This window comes from Malania oleifera, chromosome 10 (genome assembly GCF_029873635.1).
Source record: "Malania oleifera isolate guangnan ecotype guangnan chromosome 10, ASM2987363v1, whole genome shotgun sequence".
NCBI lineage: Eukaryota > Viridiplantae > Streptophyta > Magnoliopsida > Santalales > Ximeniaceae > Malania > Malania oleifera.
The window spans coordinates 90,587,309-90,613,243 of record NC_080426.1 but is presented as its reverse complement, the minus strand read 5'-3'; the positions used below and the strand labels follow the sequence as shown (position 1 = coordinate 90,613,243).

The 25,935-nt window shown below is 36.2% G+C and overlaps 1 protein-coding gene across 2 annotated transcripts in view; it reads right to left on the bottom strand.

The window, feature by feature from the left end:
* LOC131166454 (uncharacterized) overlaps positions 1 to 25,935 on the bottom strand; it is a 127,776-nt gene that overhangs the window by 26,817 nt on the left and 75,024 nt on the right. For both annotated transcript variants that reach the window (XM_058125043.1, XM_058125044.1), the window contains exons 16-18: positions 10,233 to 10,334; positions 333 to 509; positions 13 to 201 (exon numbers count right to left, since the gene is read on the bottom strand). In XM_058125043.1, the coding sequence (XP_057981026.1) occupies positions 13 to 201; positions 333 to 509; positions 10,233 to 10,334 (468 nt within the window). The remainder of the gene's footprint in view (positions 1 to 12; positions 202 to 332; positions 510 to 10,232; positions 10,335 to 25,935) is intronic.

The following is a 25,935-nucleotide window of genomic DNA, read 5'->3' as shown; positions in this document are numbered from 1 at the left end:
AGAAATTTATACCTCCCAGCTTCCACTGAAAGCACACCTTTGGAGTCGTGTCAATGCTCCAGCTAGAGTAGGGTTACGGGAGCTGGCAGCAGCAACCATTTTATCTGCATCTAGCATCATCAGTGCAGTACCAGGAGGAGTTGCTGATTCCCAAGCATATTCAGAAGCAGCATAATTTGCATTCTCTCCAAGGAACCAGACCTGAGATTGCATTACTCCGCATATTTATATATAGATATTTAAAAAAAAAACCAACTCAAATTCTATTCTAATAGTATTTTGTGGTTGAAAAACATCTCAAAGCATAGTTATCAAAAAGATGAGGTGCATACTGCTGCTTGGACTAATCTCTGTAATGCCAATGCTGACTTTGGATCAGATGCCGATACCCTATCCACTGAGGTCAGACCTGACATTGACCCAGGCTGTGGTGGAGGAAGGTCAAGGACTATTGTGACTGCTTCCAAAGCCGTATGTTTCCCATCAGGACCAGCCCCAACAAGGCATGTCTGAAAAAGCAAAAATCATTAGATCCACAAAGGATACATGTTGCCCAACATCAACAGTTCATGCAACTTAATACAAGCTACTCCCTAATTTCACACTGGACAAATAACGTAAGACCACGCACAATGGATATAAAAATTAAAATAAGCAACACGAAAAAAGAATATTGTCAAGATCAATCTAAAACAACAAAAGCATGTCAGTCAGCAATCACCATAAACAAAATTAGGCAACTCTCTGCAACATATATGATGAGAAACTTGAGCAAAATATGTCCCAAAAAAAAAAACTAAAGTAGAAAAACATGACAATTAATACAAGATAGCAGATCAGTCACACTGAACATCTTCGAAACGAGCAACAAAGCCCATAAAGAAGCCAAACACTGAATCTGATAGCAAACCTAAACCCAAGAAAGCCTTCTTCCCCATAAAAATGTGACTCTTCCTTTCCATCCATATGCTCCAGAGTACCCTACACAGACTCCAGAGTCCGAACAAACCCAACTTTCCCCAATAAAATAGAATAATTTGTTCCAGATCCTCAAAGAGAAAGAACAATGAATAAACAAATGAGAGGCAGATTAAGAACTATCAAAACACAGAACGCACACATCTGGAGTTAATGCCATAGAAAGTCTCCTACAATGCAAGAAATTGTTACTGTTAACTCGATCAAGAACAACCAACCAAATGAAAGCCTTAATTTTAGAGGGAACCTCAGCCTTCCAAATTAAATGAAAGTGTTGTGAATAGAGAAGAAGACGAGACAAGAGAAGAGAAGGAAAAAAGAGAGGAAAAAAACAGAGTGGCAGTTTCCTGGAGTTTACACCAGATCTGCCCTTTTATATATATATATTTTATCATAAAGGGTAAAATGTATTGATCAAAGCATATATACAATATACACTGGGCATACCCCAGAATAGGGAACAAGCCCCATCACAATTGCAAAGCAAAAGTCTAAGAAAGACTAAGCCAACAAAAGAAGACTAGCTAAGACAAGTAGATCACTACTCCCAAGACAAAGCCTTAGCCTATAGAGTGTAAATCAAATTTGCCAAAAACAACTCTATAAATGTGTCTCTGGATTACCACAATCAACTCCTCAGAAGAAATAGTCTCACCATCAAACCTGCACTTATTCCTAAAGTGCCATAGGAAATAGACTGTAGTAGCAAGACCAATCCACTTTCCCACTGAAAAAATTCCAGTCCCTCTCACCTCTTTGTGGAGCCACCTTACTGCAGCTTTTAAGGTAGTCATAGCCCTTTGTAGTCCCAACCAACTCCTAATGCAATCCCAGACATGAGAGGAGAACTTGCATTTGAAGAATTTGTGGCAATAGTTTCCACCTCATTTTTACAAAAAACGCACTTATGGTCACCATCATCCCAATACAGCTTATCACATGTGAGAAGTTTCCCTTTAATTCCCAACCATAAAGTAAAGGAGTGCTTGGGGGTACTTCCACTTCACACTTCATTAACCCAAGGAACCTTACTTCCCTTCTGTCTCCAGTAATCATAACATTGAGAGGAGCCTTTATGATCCAAGGCCCACCCATTCAGCATTCTTTCTGCAGCAGCTATTTGATTATTAGAGCTCTGAAGAATCTGGTTCTTGATGTCAATCATCTTCTTAAAAAGGGGGAAGTCTTCATGTTTTGAAGCCAACTCCCAAAGATTGGATCCTTTCAGGTAGATTTGGTGAACCCACCTTGACCACAAAGTGTCTTTAGCTTGAACATTCCACAAAGCTTTAGTGAGGAGAGCCTTGTTCCATATTTTAAGATCAAAAACCCCCAGCCCACCTTCAGATTTTAGGAGGCAAACTTCCCTCCAAGCCACAAGTGGTTTCTTCCTACCACCTCAAAGAAAAGCACTGCACAATTTTACAACATGCTCCAGGACATAATTTGGAATAGGGAAGATGGCAAGCCAAAAACATTCCACACCTTGGACAACAGAGTTGATAAGCTCCAATTTTCCTGCATAAGAAATAGTGTGACCAGGCCAGCTTTTAAACAGGTTAGCAATTCTGTTTACCAGAGGAGAGTACTGGCTGGAGATAAGCCTGGATGCAACAAGAGGAATACCAAGGTAACGAAAAGGAAATTCACCCTCATTAAAGCCAGTCATCTGTTAAATCCCCTCCAAGTCATTCTCCCGGATTCCAGCATGATACATATTAGATTTGAGGCAGTTTGCAGTTAGACCTGAACAATCCAAGAACTTGCTTAGACAATCCATTAGGAGCCTAACAGAATGCCAATCCCCTCTAGAGAAAAGAATCAGATCATCTGCGAAAGCCAAGTGCGAAATTTTCAACTTCTCACACTTAGGATGATATGTAAAATCTGTATTTTGCTCCAAAGTCTTCAGCACCCTTGAAAAGTATTCAAGACAAATCACAAACAGAAGGGGAGATAATGGGTCTCCTTGCCTAAGGCTCTTCCTACCTTTAAAAAAACCATGGTAGCCCCCGTTAAAAGATAAGGAATATGTTGTAGTTGAGACAAATTCCATGATCCAATTAATCATCAAATCTGGGAAGCTTAAATGAATCAGCATCTCTTTTAGGAAGCTCCAGGAAATTGAATCATAGGCCTTTTTGAGATCAATCTTGAGCATACATCTCGGAAAGACCCTTTTCCTTGCATATTTTCTCACAAGCTCCTGGACAATATAAATGTTCTCCACCATACTCCTATGCTTAACTAAGGCAGACTGAGCTGGGTTAATAATCTCTTCAAGACCAGGCTTAATTCTTTCCTCTAAAATCTTAGCAATAACCTTGTACATAACATTGCAACAAGATATAGGTCTATAGTCTCCAACTGCAGAAGCATGATCATACTTTGGGATCAAAGCAATAACAGTATGATTAAGCTGTTTTAACATCTTCCCAGCAGCAAAAAATTCTTTCACAGCTTCAGAGAAATCCCTACCCACAGTGTTCCAAGACTTCTTAAAAAAACATGCAGAAAACCCATCAAGCCCTGGTGATTTGTCATCACCAATGCTAAAAACAGCTTTCTTTATCTCATCATCAGAAATGGGAGATATCATACTAACATTTTGGGAGTCCTTCAGAAGAGGGCCTTGTTCAATAAGATGACTTTCAACCCCAGAAACAGACCCCTCCATTCCCAAAAGATGATAATAGAACCCCAGGAATACCCCAACAACCTCAGTTTGAGACTTAGATTGATATTATTACTACTAATAGTCTTAAGAAAAAAAATACCCCAATTAACACAGCTTAATTACTAAAATAACATTTTCTTTTCTAACACACCCCCAAAAGCTAGAGGTGTAACCTAACCCCAGCTTGGAGAAAACATTAGACTAGGAAGAAAGCTTAAGTAAAGGCTTCACAAAAACATTGCCGATCTGATCCACAGATTTCAGAAAGGGAGTCCTCATGACCTTCTTCAACACCGCATCCCTTACAAAATGAAAGTAAACTTCTATGTGCTCTATCCTCTCATGAAACACTTCATTGCTAGCAATATAAATGGCAGCTTGATTATTACTAAACATACCCAATAACTATTGGCTTTGTCACCAAGAATCCCATCTCTGACATGAGAGACTTCAGCCACATATGCTTACACAGTATGAACCATACCTCAATATTCCGCTTCAGCCCTAGAACTTGCAGCAGTAGTCTGTGTCCTGCTATGACAAGTTACAAGATTACCTCCGACAAATGTACAATATCAGCAGTAGACCTTTGATCATCAACAAATCCAGCCCAATCTGCATCAGAATCACCGATAATCTCACAATTTCTACTACATTTATATAACAAACTTTTACCGATGGAGCCTTTGAGACATAGTAAAATCCTACAAACAGCATCCCAATGTGGTTGTTTGGGATTTTCCATCAACAAACTCACCTGCACCACTACAAAAGATATGTCAGGTTTAGTGACAGTCAAGTAGATCAACTAGCCAACCAGCTGCTTGTTTTCCCTCAATATATGGTCCAACATCCCAAAACAAAACAACTTCACATTGGGATCTATAAGAGTAATTGGTTTAGCTCCCAACAACCCAGCTCACTAGAAGTCCAATGTATGTTTTCGCTGAGATAGATTCAACCACTTCCTACATTGTAAAATCTCAATATCAAGAAAGTAACCCTTTCTTGAAGCCACTTCTTAACATTTGCAATCCTGCTCTGGTCCCTACCAGTGATTATGACGTTATCAACAAAAACTACTAGAAGTACCACACTTGTTTATGTTTTCTGGGCAAAAACTAAATGATCAGAGTAGCACTGGATAAAGCCAAATGTAGAGACTACAACAATTAATTTTCCAAATCAAGCTCAAGGAGACTGCTTAAGACCATAAACGGCCTTATGCAACCTTCATACTTTAACATCCTCCCCCTGAGCAACATACCCAAGATGTTGCTCCGTGTATAACTCTTCCTGCAAACCCCCCTACAAAAAGGCATTCTTCACATCCAACTGATATAAGGGCCGATCAAATTAACTACCAATGAGATCAATATACGAACAAAATTTAGTCAAGCAACAGGAGACGAGGTCTCAAAATAATAAATACTATATGTTTAGGTGTACCCCTTGGCAACCAACCGAACCTTAAGTCATTCATAGAAGCATCAGCAAGATATTTGATGATGTAGACCAACAACACATAACCAACTCTTTACTAGGAGGAAGATCCACCAAGTCCGAAGTCCTATGTCCCTCAAGTGGTCAAGGCATCCATTTCTGAATCCATTGCATGCTTCCACTCACGGTTAGCAAGTGCTTCAACATACGAGGAAGGGATAGAAACTAAGAAAATATACAAGGCAAAAGAATGCATAGGACTAGTAAGGTGAATAAATAAAACATAATGAGCAATAGGAATAGGATAAGCAACTGAGGATTGCTGAGCACAGATTCGAATACCTTTCTAGAGAGCAATGGACAAATCCAATTCACATTGGCATGAATCTCTAGAAACAGAAGTCGAAATAGTGACGGGCAGAAGAGGGGCCTACATGGTGATGTTTATGCTTGTTTTTCGTCATTCATAAACCTTAAATTGTTTCTCTTGATCAGTAAATAATGGCTTTGGAAGAGGGACAAAAGATATCTCGTGAGGGATAAGGGTAGGAATAGGAGGATTAACACGAAGGGGAACCATAAATCCTTGATGTAATCAAAACAGATTCATCTAAAAAAGTCCCAACAGTGGAGAAATAGGGTGCCGCCCCCCAAAAAAGGCGACATCAACACTAACATATTTCCTACGAGTGTGGGGATCATAACATCTATATCTTTTCTGAGTTCTCGAGTACCCAATAAAAACACATTTAACAGCACAAGCAGAAAACTTGCCTTAACTAGCATGTGAAACTTGAACAAAACATGTGCACCAGAAGGCATGAGGCACACTAGAGAACATGGATATTTCTAGGTACACAATGGAGAAGGGAATTTGTCCCCCTGGAATGCTTGAGGGCATTCTGTTGAGCAGAAAAAAGGTTGTACGAAGAGCATTGGTCCAAAAGATTTTAGGAACATGCATGTGAAGTATTAAAGACCGTGCTATGTCAAGTAAATGTCTATTTTTTTTCGTTCAGCTACAGCATTCTATTGAGGGGTATGTATACATAATGTTTGATGAATAATCCCTTTGGCCAAGCTAAGAGACTGCAGCTCATTTTGAACAAATTCAAGTGCATTATCAGATCAAAAAATTGAATACTGTTGCTGAACTGAGTTTTTAGTAAAATTGGGTAAACACATTCAAAATTTCAAAACTATCTTTTTAACAAATAGATCCAGTTCATACACAAAAAATCATCCACAAAGGACAAATTATTGATGACTAGTCAACCTCTTGACTCTACACAGACCCCAAATATCTAAATTAGTTAGAGAAAACAATGATTTACTACGAGACTCAACTATAGACAGAAAATATGTCCTAATATGCTTTCCCAACTGACACGCAAAACGCTCAAAACAAGAAATGGACTTCAACATGGGAAAAACTCATAGTTTTTTAAGGGATGAGTGACCCAAATGAGCGTGCTTCTTGTCAAGAGAAACGCCAAAAGTAGAAACTGAGGAAGCTGCATGACAAGAATCAGACCCACTATGAGTCCGTGACCACCATTGAAATAGTACAAGCCATCCTTCTCATGCTCTACACCAATCATCTTCTCTGTCCAAAGATCTTGAATAACACAATGAGAAGGAAAGGTCACGTTACAAGAAAAAGTTAATTGACTAATTGATAGAAGGTTCAAGGGAAATTTAAGCACATATATTGCAAAAAAAAGAGGAGTTGAAGGAATTTAAAGAATATTGCCAGAACCAAAAACAGGTGTACTCAAACCATCAGCAAGAATAACCTTAGTGTGAATGGTAGTGGGGGTCAAGGAGTAAAACAAGGACTACCTATCATATGGGAGGAGGCACCAAACTCGAGGATGCACCAAACTCTATAACCCCCAGTGACGAGGATGAAGAGGCAAGAAGCCCGGCTGAATGGGCCATAGCAACACTAGATGTAAAAGACTGAGATCGGAGTTGTTGAACCATGCAAGAAAGATTGTTAAGCTCCTCTCGGGACAAGGTGGATGTACGCAACTCCAATGTGGAATGGCTAGGTGCATGAAGTGTCAGTAGTAGAATTTCCCTTTGCAAGAGACTTATTGGCCCAAGCTGGTTTCCCAAGGACATCGCAACAGCGATCAATGGTGTGATTTTCCTTGGCACAATGTGTGCAAATGCCAGATTGCCATGATGAACTTCTTATCTTAACACACAGCTGTTGCCATGACTTCAATTCCAACCTTGTCCTTGACCACCAAAACTTCCCCTACTACGGTTAGATGTAGCATACATGCCTGACTTATCGCAGGAAGGAGCTTGAGAAGTCAGGAAGCTCACACTAGCACAAACAACACTTTCAGGACTACAAAAAACCAGAAGTTACAACACTACAGAATTCTCAAAATCCAGAACTTTAGTATGCAACTAATAGCTGACTACAGAAGTGACCTTACAATATCCTAGGAGGAATTACTTAACCACCAAGAACAGGGAAAACCACAACAAAGTACTGCAGGCATAATTACTTAACCACCAAGAACAGAGCAGACCACAGCAAAGTAATGCAGGCATTTAATAAACAAACTGGCAGCATCTCCAGGCATTATGGCTGGCAGCGACTGGAAACGAACGCAAAAAAGAACAGGAAATAAATATTTGAACACCAACCAGCACAAAATTCCAAGCAAACAATCACAAACACACACACTCAAAACAGCATCATCAGCAAACCACAAACAGAGTGACAGAGGTACAGCAGCGGCAGCAGCACACTCAAAAGAGAGTATAACTGACTTCACATCAGCAAATCAACATGAAAGCACACTGCATCTGGCCAAGGATGCTGCACAACCTAACCCAAAGGAAGGGTGTCCTTAAACGACTCTCAAACCAACCAGAAAATTGTATCTGAGGACTGATTAGGAGAGGATAGGGGGAAAAAACTGAAAAAAGGAGTACCAAAACCAATTCAGAAAAATCAAATTTGAAGGAGATCAATGCTCTGATGCCATGTTGTGAAGTTAGAGATTGAGGAGAGGAGAAAAGAGAGAAAAGATGAGAAAAGGAGGGGCCAAAAAAAAACAAAAAACCTGAGCAGCAGCTTTCTGAAGCCTGTGTACAGCTCCAAGTCTGCCCTCTTACATATTAATAATAAAAATAGAAGACAAAAATACCCTCATTAAGACAACCTAATTACTAAAATAGCATATCCACAGAAAGAAATGGACATGTTCTCTTGGGTCAAGAACTCAAAGAAAGAATTGAAAGAAAACTCTTCTAGGCATCCACCTCCTCTCATCCCTCCCAATTGGAAGCACAACTACTCTCCAACAAACTCATGCAAGCTCCTCCACCTCTCCATCATTCAAAGATATACAAAAAATGAAAATCTCACGAAAAATCTCTCCATTAGAATAAAAAATAGAAGAAACAGACCATTATCCAATGAAGAAAGATGATATAAACAAGCAAAAGACATGAAATGAGCTGAATCCTCCGCCCCGAGGGCTTTCCTGGAAATGAATGCACATTCAATTACCACCTCATATTTGGTAGGAATAAAATGTGGATAAAGCTGATATACAAATCTCCAGGACCTCAGAAGGAGATCTAAAACCTATATTAGTACACTCATTTCTTTGTACACCAAATTTACTTTTAACTACTTTATGCCAATGTGGAATTAATGCCTCAACCCACAATCCCATTATGGAAAAACTCATGGAACACTCTAAAAGGATTGTTCTTCAAGAAATTCTAGCAATCCTGAAAGAGAGCAAATGTGAACCCATATGGCCGAATAGCCCTCTCTCTATCCAAATCAAACACTACATCTCTAATCTTGTCCTCCTCAAAAGGCTTCTCTAACCAATGTGCTTTCTGAAAGGGAATGGGGCACCAACACAAACCCTCAATTATAGTCCTACGATTCCTGCCTTCATCCACCTTAGAAGAAAGGTTCCTTTAAAAATAATTAGTCACAATGCAATCAAGATCCCTAATAATCATGCACCTATCATCCTCCAATTCTTTTATTATGTTCCTCCCCACCAACTCACCACCAAATGAAAGAATCTTGTATTACAATCTCCCTCCTCAATTCAATCTAAACACCTACCACCAATTAACCTCTTCCCTCAAAAGAACCTGCTCAAACTCAGTAGAGGGATAAACCCTTTTGGCCATGAAATCTTCTAATCGAGGCCCCTCCTTAGCTAACCGATCTACAGCACCTAGATCATCTAACATTTCTATTTCCTAAAGCGCACATCACCAGAAGCCTCCACATTCCAAGTTCTAAGTTTATCTTTCAAAAATTTCAGCCCACAAAAACCTTCCTATCCTTCCACATTACACACTCCCCACCACTCCCTATCCAAAAAATATCCATTTCATGTTGTAAGTTTGGGTTTCAAATGCACATATTATAGTTGCAATATGCACTTGATGGAGTATTTTGTGTAGGAGGCCTAGGCCTTGGTATGAAATCAGACTACTGATAATTGGATTAGGAAGTAAAGAGTGTGTAAAAGAAATTGTAAGATGCTACAACCACTACAAAACGACATCTTTGGCAATTTGACTTGTGCATGGTTATATCAAGAACACAGTACAAGCAATTAAGGAGACAACACATCTCGTAAAGAACGGCAGAAGTATACTGATTTTACACTATCCACTATTTTGTGGTGCGTTAGGATCTACAGAAAAGAACTCTAAAATATGAGTTGCACATAGAAGCAATCAAATAAAATCCACATTTTTGTACTAAACTAATTTAAAATGACTTAGCTTTTGGTTTTTATACAGGACACATACAATTCAACACATGCAACTCTAATCACACAATTTTCACATTTGAGTACACCAGTCTAGTCACTTTCATTTTGTTCAATAAAATATATGTTACTACATATAAAAGGGAGGGAAATAAAGCGCTTCCTAGAAAATTTGAAAACTTATCCCATTTTCCAACTTAAACATATTCACAAACTGCCTACAAAAAGATAATATACAGAAGATAAAATATTCAAGATTTATGGTTCAAAGAACAAGTTACATAGAATGTAAGCAATTTGAAATGCTCAAACAATAATGATATGCTAATTATACGCAATGACTCTGAGAAACTTACTTTCCACAATAGCTGTAACACATCAGCATCAATCTTCCCAGGAACTTTAGTGGCAAAAATTCTAGCAATTTCAAGAAGAGTGACGGCCATATCTGGAGTTGCCTAATATGCAACAAAAGTGAAGAAAATAAAAAACAAGAGCCATAGAAACAGGGAAAAATTACAAAACTACAACCATAACACTAAAATTAGGCATAAAAATCTAAATAAGTCATTGATTATGCTTTATGCAATGCATGAGATGACTTATGAGCTAAATTCCAATCCAAGGTCTTCAAATTCAATTTCAACTAAAATTTCAATGCTCCAAAAGTACAGAAATTTCATGGAAATTTTGATTTTGATGTCAATTTTAATTTTGATTCGAAAAAACAATGGGTGTCAGTAGTTAAACACGGGGATGTTTTATGAAACATTAGAAACGGTTAATAGACATAGAAACGTAAGTTTTAGGACTAATATATTACAATTTGAACATCTACGTTGTGCATGAGATGTAATAGTTGTAATATAATATGTATATTAAACATATTCATAATAAAATGTGTTTATTAAACATAAGTCGGTTAGTATAAATGAAATCCATAAATCAATTAAATACTAATTATACAAATAAAGATAATTTAGACATGAGTGGTTGGATAAAATGCAGTCTAAGACTAATTTTTGAAATAATTCCAAAAATTATTGTAAAAATCTACAGTTTCAATTAAAAAAAAAGATAAATTAGAAAAGAAATTTCACTTTGTGTCTAAGTCTTGCCTTTTAATTCTAAAGAAATTTTATTCTATAGTTAGTTTGAAGATTTAATAAATTTTGGATGATTCATTGAAATTTCGATGGAAATTATGTAAGATAAAAATTGAATGCCATTTCAATTTCGAGGGTGATGGAAACCATAAATTTCGACAGTTTCGTAGAAATTTAAGACCATGTTCTCGTCTATACTTAAAATGTTTGTTAACAAGACTAATACAATCTTCCAAGACTAACCAAACACAAAGAACAAAAAATACAAAAATTGAATTTGCAACCCAATAAATCATAAAGTCTCATATAGGACGGGCTCCGTAACTGCCACCCCTTCTCTCTCAATAATTTCATTATTGCATTACAAATGAACATCTAATTGAAAGAAATAAAAAATATAAAATTCTGCATGATTGTGTTATTAAAAAAAAAAACAAAATAAAAATCCACAGAGTCAAAGTACCTACATCACGCTAATTTGCCATTCACGCTCAAAGTCATTTTTCAGAAAAACTTCAGCTCATATTATTGTAATTTTTTCCAGTTACTCAAGCTTTCCAATATGACAAGTGTATAGACCACCAAATCTGAAGTTTCTCATTCGCTGGACTGGAATTAGCATCTAAACTTATTCATGTGCTGAATCATTTTCTAATTCATATTTAAGATTACTAAATACAAATTTAATTTTGATTCAATATAGTTCATACGAAAATACAGTAAAGGATATATTTTAAGGCAAACATCCTTGAGCTTTGTCATTTCTCACATCAAGGGGAAAAGTATCCCATTTTCATTGCACAAAATGATCATTTCCAATTTCAAGCCAAAAAATAAACAATTTAACGTACATAGTGTTCAAAGTTACAGTAAATGCTGAACTACTAAACATTATAACCATATGATGAAACATCACGACAAAGATTCATAGAGCATGTACGATGACTATGTGCAGCCGCACTGCAGGTTTTACTGCGAGCAGTACAAGAACAGACCCCAGGAAAAGAAAAATGTTGTGAAGAAAAGAAATGTTGGCCTCTGTTCAACTAAAAAAAAGAGGATCTAGCAAGAATGTACAAATGATGAAAAAACAAAGGTCATGTAGCCAACCCCAAAATAGCGAGGATGAGATCGGTTAAAATAAGTTAAGCCGATTGAATCATATTCAATTAAACTACATTTAAAAATAGGATAAAAGATTGCTGAAAGTTGGGCAATTGGCTTATTTTCTTCTTTCATGATAACTGGATGTCTCTCTCTCTCCTCCGCTGATTATTTCTAAATTCTAATGATTATCTTCCAATTGAACTGGGCATTTCAAGCAATGCCAAAGTTGCTGATCCTCACAAAAATGGGAATTGGAGTTGGCCCAGATGGCTTTCACAAAATTCATAACAGTTGAAAATTAACATATCCATCTCTTTACTCCCTGATAAAGCAGATAGACATTCACTGGATTCATACTTCCACAGGTGAATTAGCATTCCTCTCAGCTTGGAACCAGACCAGGAAGCCTACTGTTATTTGGTGTTTCAGCCATCTGGTTAAAAGGAATGTTCCCAAATTCCCTTTCATTGCATGGTCAACAATATGGGACAAGCTATCTACTTTTGAAAAGTTCTGCGCTTTGGGTATTGTCACTTGTCCTCGCTGCAAGATATGTGGCACTTCTATTGAAGACAAAGATCAACTATTCTTCAACTGTGAAATCACAAAACCCATCTAAATTGAAGCCTATGCTAGGTTCAATTTAAATAAGCATTTCAAGTCCTGGAATGAAGACTAGTTCGGATCTATTCTCTGTGTAAGAAAAAGGATTATGACTACTTCAGGCTGATCTAGACAGCAGTCATCTATCATACTTGGAGAGCTTGAAATTCACTGTTATATGACCAAGTCCCCTTCAACACAGAATTTATAGTCTGCAAAAACTATCATAGCCTATGAGTTGTTTGTCATCTGTTTTGTTCTTTAGTCTGTTCACAGCCTGTCTGCAGTTTTTCCCAACTGTTGTAGGAATGTTCTATACTCTTTTGGACTGGTGCCATGTTTGTTCCTTTTGGTTGGTTTCCCTGGGCTAATATCCACATACCTTTGCAAAAATAAATAAATAAATAAAAGACATTGACCTTGCTTAAGGTTTAGCAAGAAGACACGGATCTACCCTGCAGTAACAAAAATAAATGACAAGCCCAACGAGGGAGTATATCTGTCCCAGCATTCAAAGCCGCAAAAGATCCGTGGAATTATTAAAACTTCGTTGGAAGTTGGCATCTATTTTTAAAACTTTAGGAGAGGTCCGTGCAATTTTTGAAACCTCAAGGTTAGAGTCTTATGCCCTTAGAAATAACAAGAACTGCAGAAGGGAATACTAAACTTCATATATTGGGGGGGGGGGGGGGGGGGTGTGTGGTGAAGCTAGGGGTGAGCATAATCGGTGAAAACCGAATTAACCGACCGAAATTGGCCGGTTCAGTTCGGGTAAAAATCCTGGTTCGGTAAGTTCGGTTATAATTCTACAAAATTTCGGTTAATCAGTTTCGGTTCGGTTAAGGGTAAAAAAAATTTCGGTTAACCGATTAACCAAATTAGTAATTAATTAGATTTTAAATACAATTTATGAATATAAATTTTGCTTATGCAAGTGCATTAAGGACTTTAATTAACCTATTTGGATTCTTTGTTCTATGGTAAAATATTATTTTCATTACTATAATTAATAAATAAGGTATTTAATAAAGCTGGATTTGGTTTTAAAAAAAATTTATAATTGTATTATATTTCTAGCAATTAATTTTAAATGATTTCGGTTAAAATCGGTAAACCGAATTACCCGAATGGGCAATTCGGTCGGGGTCGGTTCGGTGTCCTTCGTCAATTCGGTTAATGGTATTATTTAACCAAATTTTTCGATTAATTCAGTTAATTACCCAAATTTAACCGAACCGACCGTTTGCTCACCCCTAGGTGAAGCAGCACCATGCACAAACCTCATGCATATGCGGGGTCTAGGTAAGGAGCAGATGCCAATCAGTCTATAGTAAGCAACCTCACCTTGCATTTTTGCAAGAGAATGTTTCCACACCTAGAACCCATGATCTCCAAGTCACATGGCGACAACTCTACCATTATGCCAAGGCTCCTCTTCAAATACTAAACTTAATATAAAATAATAAAATAAAGAAACCTAATTTTTCAAATTAATCGTATTTTAAAATTAACAAAATAACATCCAGAAGGCAATGAACACATCACAATCACACAATAGGTTACTTCTAGGAAAAGATTGGAACTTTACGAAATATTGAGCTTAGGTACTAGGTAAAAAGATTGTATGTCATATAAGATGGTTTCATATATGATATGAATAGATCATTGATGTTCTCAAACATGCTCACTCCTATTAATTACCAAGAAAAAAATTTCTTTATAAACTTGTCATATGCATTAAACACAACAAAAAAGGAATAATATTATTAATAGGGAAAGAATGTACATGTTGAAAATATTGTTTTCTTGTTAAACTCAATATATTTCATATTTCAACTAAGTTTTGATGATATCTAAAACACATTTATTTGTGTCTCTAATTTACTACTTTGGGTTATATGAAATTATGCTTGCATGTGTGTTATTGTGGTATTAGATTCTTTATGAGACAATCTAACCAAGTGTCTAATGCATGGTTGCATGCAAGGTCTTCAATTTTGATTTCAACTCAAATTTCAAAGTTCCAAAAGTACGGAAAAAATAACGGAAATCAGTAGCAAAGCATGGAATTCTTTGTGAAACTTTAAAAATGGTAAACAAACATAATAACGTAAGTTTTAGAACTAATATATTGCAAGTTAAATACATCTATGTTGTGTATGAGGTGGAAAGTTGTAATAAAGTATGTGTAACAAACATATTTGTAAAACAATGTACATTAAACATATTCAGTTAATACAAATGGAATTCATAAATCATTTAAATATTATTTATTATGCAAATAATGATAATTTAGACATGAATGATTAAATAAAATGTTGCTGTAAGTTTATTTTTTCATATAATTTCAAAAGCACTTTTAAATAAAATAAATTAAGGGAGAAATTTCACTCACTCCTAAATCTCTCATTTGATATCCGAGGAAATTTCATTGTATAGTTAAAATTTCGACAAGTTTCGCTAAAATATTGAAATTTTGATAAATTTCGGATGATTCGTTGAGATTTCGACGGAAATTTTGCAAGATGGAAATCAACTGCCATTTTGATTTCGAGGGTGGTGGAAACCAAAAATTTCTACAATTTCGTGGAAATTTAAACCTTGGTTGCATGGGTTATGTACATATTTGCTAGTTATGAATTGTAAGTTACTCATGAGACATGTCTATGGCATCTCTAATGCTTGCACTTGATATTCACTGTAGCATATCTATTTTACTTACTTGTGCAATGATTTTGTACTTCATTGAATGAACTTGGTTTTAAATCAAGAGTAAACACTAAGATGATTTGTTCTATTTAATCAAGAAATTGTGCTGCTTTAAATTAAATCATAGATTCCCAGGATTTTTACTCATCCAAATTGGGAATAATTTTTTCTTTTAACTTCATTCCACTTAATTGTAAAGTTTGTAAACATAGCCTCTGGATTTTCTAAAGCCTAATTGGATTGCAAATTCAAATTATATCTTTTGGATGCTTTACAAAACATAGATGACTTTAAAAAATTTTGTAATTGAAAAAATTTTCCCCATAAGAAACAAAATTTCACTCTATCTCTCTCACTCTCTTGGCCAAAGCTGTTTTTCCAACAATAGCAGTCAACCTCTTGTCCACCAACACAAAATTCAAATTCAAATTTAGCCTTTAATGTAATATGTCAATTGATTCCTACATTGCTTAATTGATTTCTTGTGTTTGATTTTGCAGCTGCCTAGACATGTATATATAGACGCACACACGCGCATACAAGTTTCTCTTCCTCAAAGAAGAACTTGCTAGCATGAGTAAAAGAGTTAAAATGGAAAAGCTTGTAGAACTTGAAGAGAAAAACTGAGAGTTTCTTGAGTATACCTTGCTCACTGAAGAAGTGATAAGTGATTGCTGCAAGCAACTGACTGTTTTTGATTGAGAAGATTGTACTTCATTGTTTTATCATCTTTATTTCTCCTCAACACATCAAAAACTTGACATTTTCACTTGAATTAACCAAGCTCTATCAATCTCATTTTGGGTTGATTAAGTAAAAGGCCTTGGAGATCAACTTTATTTGTGGTACATTCTTATGCCTCTTGGTTAGCTTGGACCATTTCATCCATGGACTATTTAGTCTCAGATTTCATTCACTTTGTTTAAGTAGTATATGGCCCTTCAGCTCAATTGGCTCTCAACATGAATTTATGTTCTATCTTGTTAGCCAATTGGACCTCTACTATTGTTTGGACAAGTTTGTTCGTCCACATCGTGCACGAGTGGTTGTAATATCTATTAATATAATGGAATGCTCAAATTTCTACTTAGGCAATGAATGTAGGGCAAATTGGTCAATTATTATCAATCTTGTGTTTGTGGTTGCTTGCTTGTTTAGGTGATTCCTTTACTTGCTTCGATGCATTTATTTGGAAAAAATTTAATCACTCCCCCACTTGGGAGCCTTTACTTGGATCGAAAATTGGTATAAGAGCAATTGCTCTTGTTCTCTTGCATATACCCTAACGTAGATCCATATGACATCCATGGCAAGCACTAGACTTGCGGCAGGTCAGTCGACCCATAGACCATGTTTGTTTGTGGCAAAAACTATACCTGAAAGCCCAGGTGCAAATCTATGTACAATAGACACAACCTTACAGAATATTATTATGATTGGTTCTCGCATACCTATTAAGAATGTAGATGGTGTGTCTATTGCTAAATATGAACATGAATGGCATGATATTGATGACAAGAAAAATCAATTGAATGCTAAGGCTATGAATATATAGTTCTCTAGATCTAATTAGCTAAAACAATTTGGATAAACTAGAGGTCATCATCTTACTGAACTCTTTCGAATTAAGAGATTTAATTCATGAAGGAACCAAACAAGTTATGGAAACTAAGATAAATCTTTTAATGCATGGCTATGAGATGTTTTGCATCAAAGATAATGAGTATGCCCACTCGCTTGACTAATATCACCAATCTAATGAAAGGATTGGATAAATTTTTTATTAATGGTCAACATAGAAAATGTAGCAATTTAAAAATAATAATAATAATAATAATAATAAACGGGATTTATAAGAAGGAAATCATTTAGAAAAATGTCAAAGACTAACAAGAAAAAAAAAAAAGATGTAACTTGTTGTAAATGTCAAAAGCAAGGTCATTATCGTACTAATTGTCCCCTCGATGAAAAAGAGGAAATCCAAGGGTCAAAAGAAAGCAATGGTGGAGACCTAGAGTTATTTGAAATTGGACTTTAGAAGTGAGTTTGAACAACATGAAACGGCCAACCTATGTCGCATGGTGGATCTAAAGGATGAATCTAAGAAAAGTTCTCTACACCGTCCTTTTTGATGGATGAGTTACAAGATGCTTTCAAATACATATATTCAAAATTTCTGAAAAGCGAACAAAAGATAATTGTTTCAGGAAAAGGAAATTTTTTGAGTTGAAACAAATCAATCGACAAGATCAAGAAGAATTTGTTACCCAAAGAACTTTGTTTGAAAAAGAAAGAGATGGTTTTCAAAAGAAATCAACAGCCTTGAAAATAAGATGAACACTTTGCTAAGACAAATGATGGATTTAAACAAAACATTGGAAAAGTTTACAATGACCATGATAATCTAAAAATTCTTTTGGTTAAAACAAAGGTGTGTGTTTGATAAGAATATATTATGTTTCAAACCTACTTCAAAACAAAAGTTACATAGGAGTACACAACCCCTTTTACAAAATTTCATTTTTGTAATAAGAAATGTCATATTGAAAGAAACTATTTTACCAAAGAAAAAATGAGAACTCTTTTCAAAAGAACACAAAGGGGAAACAAATTTGGCTCTTAAAGATAAGTCCCATCCCTACCCTGGTCTTCATAGGGCCTTCTGTAGGCACATGACTGGAGACGAGGCTATGTTCTTGATGCAAATAGGAGTACAATAGTAGAAAATTCACAAATGAAGGCTGAGATTTCAGAACTGTTTTAGCTATGATTCTTGATTCATATAACTACTGAATCCTCAAAATGATAAGTTACGGCTATCTCTAGGCACAACAAAAAAAATAGGCAATTTTTAGGCACGACAGCAAGTTAATCCTCAGATTAGTACCTGTTCTTGGGAAACAGTGGCTTTCTGCTAGCCTCTCGCGCCTTCAGTAGCGATGAAGGGACTAGTAGGCACCACAAGGTTGAATCCTCAAAACAGAAGCATCCAAATCTTCGAACCCTAACCGATCTAGAACTGAGGTTTGCAGAGAAATCTTCTCAAGACAAAAGCCTTAAAAAAAAAAACAAAACAAAACAAAAAACTCCTAGAAAAGTTCAAGAAGGCTCCTACTTATACCAACCCCAAGGCTTCCAAGTTCCAGGAGAAGCCAACTCTAATATTGCACATAACCCACTCTAAAGACCACTTATCTTCTAAAGCCCCAACAAAAATAGAACCCATCACAATAATACCCTGAATAGTAAAAATGACCCCTTACCCCAAAATCCAATTTAACCAAAATAAACCCAAAAATTCAGGGATTACATAAATACCCCTAGCACCCATAAGGCCATAAATAACAACATTTGATACAAACATAAAATTTAATAAACATTGCAGATCTGTTCTCCTCTACTCAACCTAGAGAGTATGGATATTACACACTTGGTGATAGTTAGGGAAAGTTATTAGGTGAAGATGTAATTGGTAAGGTACCTAATATCTCAATTGAGAATGTGTACAGATGGTCTAAAGCATAATCTACCAAGTATTAGCCAACTTTGCAGCAAAAGTAAATCCATTATGTTTTCCAAATCTAAATGTGTGGTTAAGAATTCTTATGGCAATTTACTGCTCCAAGAGAACGTAACATTTGCATTGTTAACTTTGATTCTGCAAAAGGTGATAAATGCATATTTTCATTGCATGATGATGATCGACATGGTCTTAAATTTCCACAAAACTTCCGAAATTTCTGCTTTCATCGCCCTCGAAATCGAAATGACATCTGATTTCTGTCTTACAAAATTCCCATCAAAATTTCAAATAATCATCTAAAATTCATCAAAATCTAATTTAGCAAAACTAGTCAAAATTTTAACTATGTAATGATGTTCCCTTGGAATTCATGATATTTAGACAAAGTGAAATTTTCACTTAATTATCTTATCCTTTGGTATTGAAACAAAAGATTATTACAAGAGGAAAATTTAAACTTAGGTATTAGCAACAACATTTTATGTAACCATTAATGTCTTAATTATCTTTATTTGCACAAAAAAAAAAATATTTAATTGATTTACGAATTTCATTTATATTAACCAAATATGTTCAAGATGCTCATTATGTTACTAATATGTTTGATACACATAGTAAATTACAACAGTTGCACCTTATACACAACATAGATGTACTTAATTTATAATAAATTAATCCTAAAACTTACATTATTATGTCTATTAATCACTTCTAACGTTTCACAAAAATGTTCCATAATTTACAACTAATTTCCATTGTTTTTTGAATCGAAATCAAAATTTTCATTGACATTTCCATACTTTTTGGAGCTTCAAAATTTAAGACATGATTATTATTTACAGCATAGAAGGCTTAGTCACATTAGTTTCAATACTCTCGCAAATGTTTTTAAAAATGATCTGGTTAAAGGTTCACCATGTTTTGACACTAATAAACATATTTTCTATGATGTTTGCGTGAAAGGAAAACAAATCAAGAGTTCTTTAAATCCAAAAATTTGATTTCCGCAAACAAATATCTTCAGCTGCATTTAGACCTTTTTGAAACTATGCAAACCCACCAGGAACTCCAGAACAAAACAGTGTTGTTGAATGCAAAAACAGAACATCGAATGAGATGGCATGCACTATGCTTATTGACTATAACTTGCCCAAGAATTTGTGGGCTGAAGCTAGAAACACTCGTTATATCTTGAACTCTGTGTGTTCCTGTTAGACCTGTTCTAATAAAAGATCGTATGGACTGCTATTTGGTAAAAAGCCTTCCATTGGATGTCTTCAAAAAATCAGATGTGAAAGCTTTATTATGAAAAAAAAAAATTGCAAAAATTAAATTTGATTCTATGATAGAAGAAGGAATATTTCTTGTTATGCTCTTGCTAGAGAAGCTTATTGAGTTTTTAGTTAGAGAACTCTAGTTGTAGTCCTGTAGAAGAGAGCAGGCATGACAAATTTGACAATCAATTTTCCTCAAAGAGCAGATCTGGCTGATGACAAAGAAGAACCATTAGAAGATACAAGTTAATACAAAAAAAAGAAACTTCAAACAAATGTTGAAGTTGCAGATCAGATGCAAGATCAGATCATCAGATTCAGATGTCTAATGAAACGTAGATCAGACGAGAGGCGATCCCACCAGACAGTAAAAATCAACCCTAACAGTGACCTAACCATCTTCTGGATCAAGTAATAGGTAACTTAAATTTAGGAATACAAGCCAGATCTTCTCTCAAACAACCCTGAGGCAACTATGCTCTCATTTCTCAAATTGATATTAAAAATTTTGAGGACAAAAATGATGAATTATGGACGATTCCCATGCAAAATAAATTAAATCAGTTTAACAGAAATATTATTTGGGCATTAGTTCCTAAACCTAAAAATTATTCCGTAATCAGTACAAAAGGATCTTCAAGAACAAACTTGATGAATCTAGTAATATAATTAGAAGTAAAGCTCATTTGGTAACTTGAGGCTACACTCACAAAGAAGGAATTGATTTTGATGAAACTTTTGCACTCGTGGCAAACATTAGAAGCCATTTGCATATTACTTGCATTTGCATGCTCCAAGAATTTTAAATTGTATGTTAAAAGTGCATTTCTCAATGCTTTTATTGAAAAAGTTTTTGTAAGACAACCCCCAGGTTTTGAATGGATCTCAAGTATTAGTTGATGACATAATTGTTGGTTCTAATAATGAGATTTTGTGTAAAAACATCCCTCACAGCCTATGGAAGCAGAATTCAAAATGAGTCTCATGGGAGAACTCAACTACTTCCTCTCAAACTTCATATTAAACAGTGCCAAAAAAACGAAGGCACTTCCATAAATTAGTCAAAGTACACCTGTGCTGGTAAAGAAATATTGTGTGGAAGTCTTGAGGTATTCAGTACTCCAACGAGCACATCTCTCAAGCTTGATCTTGATGAGAATGGTAATTCAGTAGAAAGTAAAATATGCTGTAGTATAATTGATTATTAATTATACTTTTTAGCAGTTATTTATTTCTTTTAGTATTATTATTATTATTAAGTATGTTAGTATGTTAATTAGTGAGGGTTAGTAAGGGTATTATTGTCAGTAGAATGTATTTAATTTTTATTATAAATAGAGGGAGAGACCTATCTTGAAGTTAAATCAGTCATTTTAATCAAAATATCAACGAGGTAATCAGAGCATGATCCAACCTAGGCCCTATCATATTCAGCCGTCGCTGGAAAAACATATTCCCATCACTGCCGTTCTCAGATCCACCTCCATCCTTCATTATTTCACAAAACCAACCATATAGACAAAAATAGAACCCTCCAAAGCCTACCATCACAAAAACCCATCGCCAGAAACAGCACAACACACCGGCCAAATGTGGCAGTGCCGACACCACACACCAGCGCATGAGAGAGTTTCTGGCCACCTTTTTTTTTTTTTTTCCCCTCTGCCATGTTCTAATTCCCTCTCTAGATAATATTATCAAGCTATTGGACATGTTTTTTTTCCAAAGATCCAACCTTTTCCAACCACAGGCTCATGATAATAAATTAGTTTTTGTTCGGTGTTTGTAAAGGCTTCTTTGTGGGTTTCTTGGAGTAGTGGCAATTTTTGCAAGTTAAGATTGTGAGGCTGTGGCAGTGCCATCTCAGTTGGTAAGTCGTTCACCTCATCCATGGTTGTGTCGGTGCTTCACATAGCTTGCGATTGTCCAGTATAAAAAACTAACAAATGACTTTTTGTATTACGTTGTGTACCTCAATAAGCCAGTCAATTAGTATAGCTCTCATTTTCCCATTAATGTCAAATTGTTTTGACATCTAGTCTGCAGGACACAGCTTGAACATAAATGTGATTCTCGGCACACTACATTTAGAGTTTCTAAGAATGGCAGCTTTCCACATGCAGCAGATCTTCAAGACTCCCCGGCGAATAGATGTCAGTCATTCCAAGGTCGTCCAATAGAGCTTCATAAGTCTTCCTGTCTAACCCTTTAGTAAACAAATCTGCCACTTGTTGAGCCATAGGGATATATGGCATACACACATCTCCTGACTCAATTTTCTCTCTAATGAAGTGTCTATCAATCTCAATATGTTTAGTTCTTTCATGTAGTGCCGGATTGTGAGCTAATGAGATTGCTGACTTGTTGTCACGGTAGAGCTTCATGGTTCCATTGATGTTCATTCGCAGGTCCTTCAAAATTAGTTTAATCCACAGTATCTCATCTAATCCTTTAGCTAGGGCTCAGAATTCTGCTTCTGTACTGGATCTAGCAACAACAACATTTTGCTTCTTACTCTTCCATGTAACTAAGTTTCTCGCCATATACACGTAGTATCCTGTAGAGGATCTTCTATCATCTAGACATCCTGCCCAATCTGAGTCAATATGACTAATACATTCAGTGTATCAAGTTTTTTGTATAGGATGCCCTTTCCTGTGCATGACTTCAAATACCTTAGGATTCGATTCATAACTTCCATATGTTCTTTACCAAGACACTACATGAACCTACTCACATAACTTACAGCAAAAGCAACATCAGGTCTAGTATGTGATAGGTAAATTAATCTATCAACTAACTACTGATATCTTCCCTTATCAACTGCTTTGCCCCCTTCATTCACTCTTAGCTCCGCATTTGCTTCAATTGGAGTTCCTGCTGGTCTACTTCCTTCCATCCCAACCTCTTTTAATACATCAAGAACATATTTCCTTTTGAGTGATAAAAATACACCGTTTAGATCTGGCAACTTCTATTCTCAGAAAATACTTTAGATTTTCAAGGTCTTTGATCTCAAATTCTCGGGTCATTCTCAACTTCAGATTCTCCATTTCTTCTTTATCATTCCCTGCAACAATAATATCATCTACATACAAAATCAAGACAGCAATCGTGTTACCTGTAGAGTGTTTGATGAATAAAGTATGATCACCTTGACTCTGACTATTATAACCCATTTCTCTCATGAACCTTGTAAATATCCCAAACCATGTTCTAGGTGACTGTTTTAGTCCATACCCCATACAAGGATTTCTAAAGGTGACACACTTTCCCCTTTACATCTTATCTAGTTAGCCTTGGTGGAATTTCCATGTAGACCTCTTCCTCAATTTTTCCATGAAGAAATGCATTCTTAACATCATATTGTTTCAATTCCCAATCCAGACTTGCTGCTAGAGACAGTAGGATTCTAATTGTACTAATCTTAGCCATTGGAGAAAAAGTTTCAAAGTAATCAACACCTGGAGTTTGAGTATATCCTTTAGCTACTAGGCGCGCTTTGAACCTTTCAACACTTCCATCTGGTTTATACTTTACTACAAATACCCATCTGCAACCAACTTCCTTTTTTCTTCTCGATAGTGTGCACAACTTCCACGTCTGATTCTTTTCTAACGCTCCCAACTCTTCAAATACTGCTTTCCTCCAATTGTCCTGTTGAAGTGCGTTTGTGACATTCTTTGGAATTGAAAGACTTGTTAGGCTGGTAGTGAAAGCTTTAAACACTGGTCCAAGTCTATGATAAGATACATAATTTAACAGTGGATGTTTAGTGCATGTTCAAACCCCCTTCCTAATAGCAATAGGCATATCAAGTTCATTTGTGCAAATCAAAAGCTGACTTTGTACCTTCAGATATACTTTCCTCTATTGCATCCAAGGCATCTTGTGAGGAATGAATGGGTTCAATTGTGCCTGGTCCCTTTTCTGGTATATGCAGTGTCTTTCCCCTTCTCTGGTATGTCAAAAACTCTGCTGTTTTTGGCAATTTAGAAGAGTCAGTCTACTACAAGCTGTCTGTGGGTTCAGGTTCATGTTGCAAAGTGTCTAGTGGTAGGATGTCTCCAGGTGCATGTTCAGATTGCAGGAGATCAGGCCGCAGCTCAGGGTGTTCAGGCTGCAGGCCAGGGTGGTCAGGCTGTTCAGGTCGCAGGTCATGGTGTTCAGGCCGCATGTAGTCAAGCTATTCAGGCCACAAATCAGGGTGTTCTATATGACAGTTTCATATTCCTGCACGTCAGTAGGCATAGCAATTGGCATATAGACTTGATCTAGACCTTGATTAGGACTCCAGAACTGCTCAGGTGACCCTTTTCTCCCCCTGCCGAGCACTAGGGAGGCAAAACGGGACCAACTCGTGGAAGGTGACATCTCTACTAATAAACAGCTTACTAGTCTGTGGACAATAACACCTATACCCTTTGTGAAAAATCAAGTACCCGAGGAAAATACAAGATTTTGCACGAGGTTCTAACTTACTAATATTGCTTGACACATTCTAAACAAAGGCAACACACCCTAAAACATGTAGTGGGAGATCAAAATAGAATTTAACCGTGGGATAAATAGCTTTGAGTTTGTCCAGTGGAGATTCAAAGTCTAAAACTCTAGAAGGCATCTCGTTAATAAGAAAGGCAGCAGTTAAGGGGGCATCACCCCAAAATGCTTATAAACATTATGATTAAAGAATAAGTTGTGATTGACATCTAGAAGGTGCCGGTTTTTTCTTTCTACTAGACCATTCTGAGGAGAGGTGTGTGCACATGACATATGGTGAATAATGCCTTTTTCGGTAAAGAATTATTTGAAGTCATTATTGACATATTCTCTACCTTGGTCACTGTGAAGTATTCTGATTTTTGTGTCAAAGATTTTGGATCAAGTTGTAAAAAATAACAAACAATTAAAAAACCTCAGATTTGTCACGCATCAGATCCATCCACATATGTCTAGTGTGCTCATCTATGGATGTTACAAACCAACAATGACCAAAGACAGAAGATATGCGACAAGGTCCCCCACACACCTGAATGAATAACTAAAAAAGGAGTAGATGCTTTATAGGTACTTGAAGGATAAGACACTCTATGATATTTAGCTAATTCACAAGTAGAACAATGAAACTGGGATACATCAGAGGGCTTTATTAGGCTAGGAAACATTTTACTAAGAACAAGGAAAGATGGATGACCAAGCCTCATATGCCACATCCAAGCTTCAGCAGGATCACTAGGTTCTTGCACTACATGAAAACCTGTGGATCGTATCTGCTATTGGTGCCCATTGTGCATCTTCACCAGGTACAACCCATTTTCTTCCTCACCCAGACCACTCTTCTGCATTGAGGTCAAATCTTGAAGAAAACAACTAGATCCAGAAAAACACACTAAACAGTTAAGTTGCCTACATAACTTTTGAACAGAGATTAGGTTTGCTGATTGTCGAGGCACATGCAAAACATTAAGTAATGTCAATTTCCCTCCAAGATGAACTGTTCCTTTTCCTGCAACTACTAATGCTAAACCATCAGCAATTTCAACTTTATGGTTATTAGGGCTAGGTTTTATGGGGATAAAAACATATATATTTCCTGTCATATGGTCTGAAGCACCTGAATCAACAATCCATGTGTTACAATTATTTGTAGTAGTAGAGAGAGCATAGGAAGTTTTACCACCCTCTATGGAAGTCTCAGCAAGGATTTCTAGTAATTTCATTAGTTCTACAAGCTGCT